The sequence below is a fragment of the Sinocyclocheilus anshuiensis genome, unplaced genomic scaffold, assembly GCF_001515605.1.
Source record: "Sinocyclocheilus anshuiensis isolate Anshui unplaced genomic scaffold, SAMN03320099.WGS_v1.1 scaffold715, whole genome shotgun sequence".
Lineage (NCBI taxonomy): Eukaryota > Metazoa > Chordata > Actinopteri > Cypriniformes > Cyprinidae > Sinocyclocheilus > Sinocyclocheilus anshuiensis.
This window is the reverse complement of record NW_015551089.1, coordinates 1,536,682-1,546,222: the sequence shown is the minus strand read 5'-3', so window position 1 is coordinate 1,546,222 and position 9,541 is coordinate 1,536,682. Positions and strand designations below refer to the sequence as shown.

The window sequence follows — 9,541 nt, the reverse complement described above, 5'->3', positions numbered from 1 at the left end:
AAGGGGGCGAGGCCATGCTGCGCTGCTTTAGAGAAGTGGAAGAGAAAACTAGGGGTGCACATAAAAATCTATTAATATATGAATCGTGATTCTGTCTTCTAATGATTCTAACGGATTCACAAGTTTCAAAATCAATGTTCAAAAAGCAGCGGTTCTCAATACTGTTCCTCGCGTTCTTTGCATCTCTCTCTCTCTCATTCAGCTCAGCTCCAACAATGAACTATTCCATTTATACACTTATTTTCACATAGCTATGAGAAGCGTTATACATGGACGCACGTGCGGTTGCCGTACTGTATTAAACCTTTAATCAGCTTTAAATAAAACCGTATATTAAAAGCTAACAGAAGCAGTAGCATTTACAAATAACAGCGTATCTAAAAGTATGACAACAACAATCAAAAAACATACCATTAAGAGCCGTGCTTGCACAGGTTCTGTGCGATCCTCTTCACTAATATCCTCTGCGTCTCAATCGGGCTCAAATTAATAAGCAATATAGACGACGTCATTGTTTACAATACAACCGGAGCACATGCCGCTGAGGAGAGGGGCGGGATGATTAGACACGCACTAGAGGCGGTTTAGCGAATCACAACACACTGGGCTAGCTAACCAATCAGAGCCCACCATGTATTTCTGAGGGAGGGGCTTCATAAAAGCAGGAAATGATCAGCGCTTTTATGGGATAAGGGACAGAGCGGTGTAGAATAAAGGTAAATTATGTGAAAAATAGTGTGTGTTAGTGTGAAAAGCAAAACCTGACTGAATTAAACAGGATAAGAGATGGTTAGTCACATATTCAGAGGAATGAAAACAACATAAGCCCTGTTCCAAAACCTAGTGACTGATTTGGAACTCTTTAAATAAGCATTACTTATGTGTGGCATAAGCACAGCAAAAAACATTTCTACTGAAGTGAAGCGGGACTTACAACTGTTTCAAGTTTCAAGTTAACATGATGCTAAGCTAAAACAGTGGGGCTCCAGGAGCAGTACAAGGGGCACAAAAACACTAGTGACAGCCTTACAGATAATAAAATGCACAACAAAAAATTCACTATATACCTAGAAAAAGATAACCTCTTAACACTGCAACAGACACTTGAAAGCCTACCAGCTACAACTACAAAAATCTTTCCCAGACTATCCTAGGACCCATGTGAGCAGGCAGACCCAAACCTAGTTCACTAGGTTTACTTGGAACAGTGCTATTAACAAGGTCCTCAGTTTTAAGGACAACCTTGACAGAAATTTTTTTGCCATGCATAATGGACAGAACAGTATTCCTGGTGGGAGAGAGCACACAAAAAACAGCATGACTTCAGTACTACAGTCAAATACAACAACAAAAATCAAGAACATACAGAAAATAGGAAGCAGTAAGACTGGAGAGAAGACATGTTTGGTGGGCAGAGATGGCCGAAGTTATGGGAAGCACGGAATGGGAGTGCCTATTCACCTGCTGAAGCTGAGCGCGGGTGATTCGTATGATTGAGGGGAACTTGGTGTTTGCAGCAGTCGCTGGAATGGCAGGAAGTTTCCTGCGTCCAGGCGAATGGGCAGCACGCGGCTGGGAAGGTAGTGGCAGCGAGGCATGGTACGAGGAGGTGGAAGAGGAAGGGTGGTGTTGGTGGTCTGCAGATTGGCTGCGCTGCATCCCAGGCGGGGCGCGCTGGTGTAGGGGGTCCGACAGGGTGGTCAGCAGGGTGTGCGGGCTAGGGGAGCGCAGGTGCAGGGGGCTGCACGTCCTTGCCACAAGCTCCTCGGGTTGGGATGCAGGAGAGGTGGGTAGCTAGAAAAGGAAAGTGGGGAACAGTGGAAGGGAGGCGAAGAGCGTTTAGTGAGGTGGATCAGGTGAGTCAGGGGAAGTGAATGGGTAGTGAAGATGGAAAAAAGTCAAGTAAAAAGAGATTAAAATGGCCAGAAAGATAGTAGGAGGTTATTAAGGAATAAGAGGAAGCAGATGGTTACATATGGTTACAGTATGCAGGTAGGCAGAATGCAAATTCTGGAAAATTCACTGACATCTTCCAGAGACCTCGGCACTTAAACTTTCAGAAGGCCAGTAATGTGCTTGAATCTGCAACATCCTAATAAATTAAGCCAGCTCTGTGTGGTTTTACAACATTCCTTCCACAAACAGTGTCCTGACCTAAGCAGTGAGGATACAAGAGCTAAGGTAACAGGATCATCTTAGCTCAGACTACCGTAAGCTTACATCACAGACCTGAGGATGAGCTGTCTGTATCTCATTACTGTGGCTTACAGGTGAGCAGCCCTCAGAGACCTCCTTTATTCTGCTGACATGAGCATGTGTAGCATAGAACGTTTTAGCCTTATTTATGACATCCAGAAAAAAGTAGAGCAGAAAGGAAATTTTCATGAGGGGTGTTTAAGTGAAAATCACTAATTACTGTAATGTTGAAGTTTTTTAAAACTAACATATAAATCAAAAAGTGTACCAGTAGGTAACACTACAACTTACACACATGCATTTAATCAGCTAGTTCAGGGGTAGGCAAGTTCGGTCCTAGAGAGCCGCAGTCCTGCAGAGTTCAGCTCCAACCCTAATCAAACACACCTGAACAAGCTAATCAATGTCTTCAGGATTACTAAGGCTATAGGCAGGTGAGTTTTTTTTTTCAGGGTTGGAGCTGAACTCTGCAGGACTGCGGCTCTCTAGGACCGAACTTGCCTACCCCTGAGCTAGTTCATCTAAATTATTGTCTTTTTTGTTTTGTATTTGATAGGTTAAAGTGTTGCCCAGATCCTTGGCAAAATGTTGCCTCATATTCAGTTCCTGTCTGGCTTGTTCATGATCACATTTGCAAGACAGAAACAGTCTAAAATTCACCTCATCTAAATTTAGTGAGAAACTTGGCAGGGATTAGGCAGGCTTTATATAAAATTAATTGTGATTTTTTTATATTTTGACCACTAGGTGGCACTGTCATCCTACTGTTCAGGTCCTGCTGGGTCATGGTACCAATAATACCTACCAAAATAAGCTAAAGCATTGCCAAGAAAAAGCCTCACCTTATGTTTGGCACATATTTGTCATAACTGAGGAGCTTTTTTGAAACTCAACCATTTGAAACCTTTTCTGAGGATGGGTCTAAAGATCATGGGACCAAATTTTAAATTGTAGACAATTTGTAGAAGAAGTGAAAACAACAGTTTTCTGAGCCATAGTTACCTGTGTGAGTGCACCTTCAGCCAGTGCCTCACCAGGACTGGTGGGGGTTACAGGAGGTCCACCAGCAGCAGGGAATACACTGAGCTCCAACCGATCCATCCTTTGTGGGCCCTGGACTGTGTGAGGTATGTGGGTGTCTCCTTGTACGGGACTAGGAGTGGATTCTTTATCCGGTGATTCATCCATTGGCTGCAAAACTTCTGGCTCCTCTTCACACTCATCTGATGGGTTACGGGTGAGTTTAGCCTCAGGACCAGGGCTACGTCCTGCTGCCTCTTTGAAGTCCCGCAGGTCAGAGCCCTTCTCTACCATCACCCAATCACGCAACTCAACATCTTGTAGACCTGAGCTCAGGTTTAGAGCAACAAAGCCACTGTTAGCTGCATCATCGCCCTGCTCAGGAGATCCCGGTGAAGCAGGCTTGGGCAAGCCACCGCCAGAGCAGAATTCCTCGTCATAGTGCCAAACACGCTCTGTGTGACTTCCGTTCAACATGGCCATGCCAGGGACACCATCAGCTTCCCGTTCCTGTGCTGTACCAGGTGGCTGCTTGCCAGAACTGGTCACAGAAATCGAAAGAATGCACACTATGTCTTCAGAACATACTGACAAGTTGCTAAATGCTCAATATTTGAAAAAAGAAAATGCAATTTTGAGTGTAGAGAGACTTACCAGGCCTCTACAAAATGCTCAGTGTTGGGTTTGGGCTCCAAAGTTAGTCTCTTCTCCAGTTCAAAGCTATGGATGTTGCGCAGTTTCCTCAAAAGAGGAGTGTCTCTATCTGAGGGCACCACGTCTGACCGGACTCGCACTGGCGAACCAATGCTAGGCCCTGCATGGGGGCTCTGATTGCCTTGGTTGCTATGTTCATCCTCTGTTCCCATCTAGAAGGGAAGGACAACATAATATGAAACCTCCAAGAATAGACAAAGATGTCTATGATTGATTCGGTTCATGGTACACATTCTGGTACCTTCCAGACAGCGGGACAGATTCGGTTCCGGTTGCGGTCCAGGTCCTCCCAGACATCAGTCTCCTGGTTCCTAAAAGGAAGGCTCGGAGATCCAGGCAGGTGCTCGGGCCGAGCATTGTCCCCATCACTGAGCTGCTCATCTTGCAGAACTTCATCAGTGTTCTCCTTCAGAAGATCTGCAGGCAGCTGTGAGGCATTCACAATGCTGGAAGAAAACAGAACCACCAGAGAACTCTTCATGGTGATACCACTACTAAGAAAATGCAAATGTTTAAGAGAGTTCAACCAAAGTAAAGTAAAGTAGTCACATGACTTACCCCATCTGAGCTGGTGTGAGGCGTGTATGGTGCTGTGGCGTGTTTGCCGTGGCGGTGATTGTCAGTGGGCTATCTGAGCTCATCCTTTCCCAATCATACGGGTCATTTTCCACTACGTTGTAGGTTCTCATGCTATTCTCAAAAACGGTCCTCAGTAGCTAGAGTGGAGAGATCATTTTCAAGTGAGATTGACCAATAACTGCTAGATATTCCATTGATCGATTAAAGTATCACATTTTTACCTGATAGTCAGGTTTGGTAAAGTAGTCCAAATTGCTGGTGTGGTCCAGAAAGACATTGAATTCTGGGGGCAGGTGTTTCAACATGAGCCGATGATCATACGTCTCTTTTAATTTCCCCACTTGCTCCTAATGCATAAACACAAAAATATCATCATCACTTCCCAACAAACAGGAAAATGCTTTTCATAGCACTTCTTCCTCCTGCCTGATCAGCACCTTGTCTTTTATCTTCCTCCAGGGTAGTTGCCCAAACAAGAACTCCACCAGCATGTAGAACAAAGACCACAAGTCATCATGTCTTCCCATCTCCTGTGACAGTAAGACCAAATCAAATCTGATCAGACCAGAATTATCCTGGTAACTGAAACATTACCAACAGCAGCTGAGACTATGCAGGAACAAGAGAGTGAACAGGTGGATTCTTACCTTGTTCTTGTGGGCATTGATTGAGGCGTATCGTACTGTACCTCTAAACCCTGCAACAGGACGGGGCTGAGAGAGAAGAGAATCTTACAGTTCAAAAATGTATAAAACCCAGTGACAAATAAATACTCACAAACATATAAACAAGTACAGTCAGAAAGACTGCATTAGAAATCACTATTGACACTGACCGGTCTGACTTCTTGGCAGGAGTTTGTAAATTGGCGTGCCAAACCAAAATCTAACATGTAGCAAGTTCGACATGTGTTAGGAAATCGGCCCATGGCAAAGTTGGACTGAAAACAGTGTGAAAAAGACATTCATTACAATAAGGTTGCAATATTTTGAGTAAAAAGTAAACTTGTTTACTAAGTGTACTATTTAAGTATACTGCTATTTATTTACAACACAAAAATAATATTTTGTAATCACTACAATTTGTATTGTTAACTGTTGTTGGGGGCAGTTAAAAGAGTTTAAACTTCTTACCGGTTTGATGTCACGGTGTAAAAAGCCCACTGAGTGGATGCTCTCAATGGCCTCCAGTATCTGCAGACCAAGTCTGAGTGTTGTGCTGACTGTGAAAGTGCCACGGTTCATGCTCCTCCTCAGATCCGCTAAATTACGGCCCTGCAAAAGCCAAAAAGGCAACTCAAAAGGTTACTCATTTTGGCTGCAAATATTTAATTGAAAGATAGGTTTAATATAAAGTCATAAATAAATGCACACAGACCGCAAAGCCTGAAGTCATCATATTCATATATAAATTGCAACAAACAAAAACACAAATCTACATGTTATTTGCATAATTACGTTAATGTATATTGCAGGTAAATGATACATTTACAGATAACTTTATTTTAATAGGTCACAACTGTTTTAACCATTATTAATGTCTTTATAGCTTTCTGTGTACATTACTGCACTCTCATATTAAATACATGTATTAGGCATGTAAAATCATCACCACAAATTAACTGTAATATTCGGCACACGTTAAGATAGAACAAAAAATGCATAACCTGTCAATCAGACCTCACCTGAAGCTCCATGACAACATAGTTAAAGCGATCATTGCGGCCACATCCAACAAACCGACAAACGTGATCCTTTCCTGAAACAGCGAGATAACACTTTATTAGACTATATATCATTGTATCTCATTTCACCTGCACAGAGACCAACCAGTCATAACAGAAGTCGTTTACATATGAAGTCTTAAATGTACAGTAGCAGAAATAGCCTTTAAAAAAATGTTTCATTCTAAAGATCAAAGAGAAGGTGGAAAATGTTGTTTTGGTACATGAAACCATGACAAAATAAATGGACTTCAAAATGCTATAAAAGTTATGATTATGACCACTTCACAAGACAAATAGTAAACAGGACGTTTTCTTTTTTTAAGTATTCTGTATCTTTTTCTGTCCATGTGATCCACTACTCCTCCTCCTAATAGAGATCTGTCCAGAGGAGGGGGGTGTATGGATTTAGTTCAGTGCGGCCCAGCTCTCTTGGGACACTCTCTGGACCGCAGGAGCAGATCAGACTGGCTTCAGCCATATTCTACTGTGATCTACTCCTGCTTTCTGCCCTGACACACCCTACAGCCCCCCGTAAGACCCTCTCTTCCTCATATGCCTCTTCCTCCCAGTCTCCAGTCCTCTATTATTTTGATTACTCTGAGTGTGATGTTCATTTTCATCATTTACACAGTATTCTTATACAGAATTATGTGAAAAATTACATAACTATGTATGAAAAACACCATGCTACTTTTTAGCTAGTGTCCAGAAGATTTGCATATATTATTTGTGCATCACTCTGTTTTATTTACTTCTCTTGTAACGGGGTGGGGGGCAGCAAGTAGATAGAGAGATCTCCAGTTACAAGCCTTTCCCTCGGGAAGAGATAAAACCACTCTGTCCTATCATACAGCCATATTACAGCCAACATGATACAAGTACATTGATTTTTTTTTTCATAAGCAGAGTGGAGAGGTTGAGGATATAATGGAGGAAGACTGTAAAGGGAGGGAAAGAGGATAACGATGGTGTCATTGCTGGGCTCTGCTAATTGATTTGTTGATTCTTTGCCCAGAGGAAAAGAAGACATTGTTTGATTTCAAGCTTATCTACTGATCCTTACAATGTGAAGAGCTGCTTTACAATACATTGTTTGCTCTAGTTGAAACTATTAAGATTTCCTCTTTGAATCCCAAAAATCAGGGTTGCATTTATCTGGTGCAAAACATTGTGAATTTCAATTAAGGAGACTGTGTTAAACTTGAACACTGAAATGTATACTATATACAACCATAAAAACAAAAAAGTAATGTATATAACACAATGCTAAAGCAGTATTTATATAAGTGAAACAAGATACACTACCGTTCAAAAGTTTGGGGTCCGTACGATTTTTTGAATATTTGCATTTATTTATGTAATATATTTATTTGAACGAATAAAAAGAGTAATATTTGTGAGGTATTATTACAATTTAAAATTGTTTTCTATTTTAATATATTTTAAAATGTAATTTAATCCTGTGATGACAAAGTTGAATTTTCAGCAGCTCACTCCAGTTTTCAGTGTCACATGATCCTTATAATATGCTGATTTGGTACTCAAGAAACTTATTATCATCTTATTATCAATACTGAAAATGGTTGTGCTGCTGCTTAATATTGAATATTTTTGTGAAACCGTATTTATTTTTTTCAGTATTCTTTGATGAATAGAAAGGACAAAAGAACAGCATTTTTGTGAAACAGAAAACTTTTGTAACATTACAGTTGTCTTTAATGTAACTTTTGAATGGAAGTATGAAACTTAAAAAAAAAAGTCAATTTAGGAATTCATTCAAGTATGCCATTTGTGTAATTATAAAAGTCACATTTATCTACTCTGCTTAACAACTTGCCTTGCAGTCTCTTCAACACTGCCACCTCCATCTTCAGAACCTGTTTGGGTTGTTGAGCTGACTCTGCTTTCAGAGCCACACTGGTGCGGTTCATCGGGTCCAGAGCCTCGTAGATCTCGCCAAAGCCACCACCGCCAATTTTCTTCACCTGAGGTGAAAAGCAAAAACCAGAGTGATATCACTGTGTACTGTTTAAATTTGAAGATGATGAATCAGAGATTATTAATCATAATAATTGCTAGTAATTTAATGATTTCAAAATGTAATTAAGCCAGTTCAATTCTTAATCCACTGTTTATAAATCTGATCCAAATCCCATCCATATCAAAATATGAAATGCACCTCAGTCACAGACTAAAATACTAAATTTGACTGTTTTTGATGTAAAATACATTGAGTATGGGGGAAAAAGAATAAATATAATTAAAACCATTTTTATTTTGTACAATACTAGATACTAGATCACTTGATACTAGATTTAATGCAAAACAAGAAAATGCTAAATTACACATCCTTTGCAATAGCATCACAGCATATTCTGCACAGCAGTCAGATTAAATTTTCATTATTTTGCTATTTATTTCTCTTGGCATCACATGTCCCTTTGTGCCACAATCTCTTCTGCCCTCTTGTGTCACTTCCTTTTCCCCTCAGATCTCCCTGACCGGTGACAAATCTGGTTTTCACTGGGGATTATACTGGGTTGATTCCAATAGTATGTTCCTGCACAACCGGAGGCTGCAGTTTCAGGACCGCAGTTCTAGGACCGCAGTTCTAGGACCCTATTCTTTTGTAACAGCACCACCTGTCGAATTGGATCACTAAAGATGGACGACATGGACAGCAATCAGAGTGAGTAACTTTACCGATTTTCAATTAAGTTTTATTTTATAACCTTAAAACGATGCAAAGTTTACGTAGCAAACGTGAGAACTGCTAAGAAATAATAATTAATTCCCGATTGCTCGTTTTATTGATTATTACGATGTTCTTAATTCGTGGCCATGATTTTATTAAGCTAAACCTTGTTGACATAATGACTACAATAAGTAAATCTAGCCAGCACATTAATTTAAAATCTTAAAATCATTAATCTTAAAAAGAAAACTTGTTTGATACTCATTGTTTTAGCATATTAGTTAAGTATAAATCATCTTTCATAATTAAACTGGGCTCATTGCTTGGTTGCACCACAATATGTGTTATTAGCCTGTCCTTTTGGCAGTACTTGAGATTAATCTGGTTGATGTTTGAAAGGCATGGTCAGCGGTTTGCCTTCTGGACTGATGAGGCCAGAATCCTGCTCCAAGGAACTCTTCAGCCAGTGTACAGAGTGCTATCTCAGAGGAAATCCACATTCAGGCTGTCGATGACCACACTGCAGAGGTAAAGACACTGCTGGACTTCATTGTAAAGTTACAGGGATCTGAGGAGCATTTAGTGGTACTTAAACAATGTTCACATTTAAT

General features: G+C 40.6%; 1 protein-coding gene and 1 long non-coding RNA gene across 3 annotated transcripts in view; one reads left to right on the top strand and one right to left on the bottom strand.

The window, feature by feature from the left end:
* The window catches only part of LOC107662618 (tau-tubulin kinase 2-like), a 20,599-nt gene that overhangs the window by 4,297 nt on the left and 6,761 nt on the right, over positions 1–9,541 (bottom strand). Inside the window, exons 3-14 of one of the 2 annotated variants that reach the window (XM_016452699.1) lie at positions 8,073–8,220; positions 6,194–6,267; positions 5,643–5,783; positions 5,345–5,449; positions 5,157–5,222; positions 4,947–5,039; positions 4,731–4,856; positions 4,489–4,646; positions 4,172–4,376; positions 3,871–4,082; positions 3,199–3,757; positions 1,462–1,794 (exon numbers count right to left, since the gene is read on the bottom strand). In XM_016452699.1, the coding sequence (XP_016308185.1) occupies positions 1,462–1,794; positions 3,199–3,757; positions 3,871–4,082; positions 4,172–4,376; positions 4,489–4,646; positions 4,731–4,856; positions 4,947–5,039; positions 5,157–5,222; positions 5,345–5,449; positions 5,643–5,783; positions 6,194–6,267; positions 8,073–8,220 (2,220 nt within the window). The remainder of the gene's footprint in view (positions 1–1,461; positions 1,795–3,198; positions 3,758–3,870; positions 4,083–4,171; positions 4,377–4,488; positions 4,647–4,730; positions 4,857–4,946; positions 5,040–5,156; positions 5,223–5,344; positions 5,450–5,642; positions 5,784–6,193; positions 6,268–8,072; positions 8,221–9,541) is intronic. The other variant, XM_016452700.1, reaches the window with a different exon arrangement.
* The window catches only part of LOC107662619 (uncharacterized), a 2,529-nt gene continuing 1,703 nt past the window's right edge, over positions 8,716–9,541 (top strand). The window contains exons 1-2 of the long non-coding RNA XR_001631234.1: positions 8,716–8,924; positions 9,330–9,458. This is a non-coding gene — a long non-coding RNA (uncharacterized LOC107662619). The remainder of the gene's footprint in view (positions 8,925–9,329; positions 9,459–9,541) is intronic.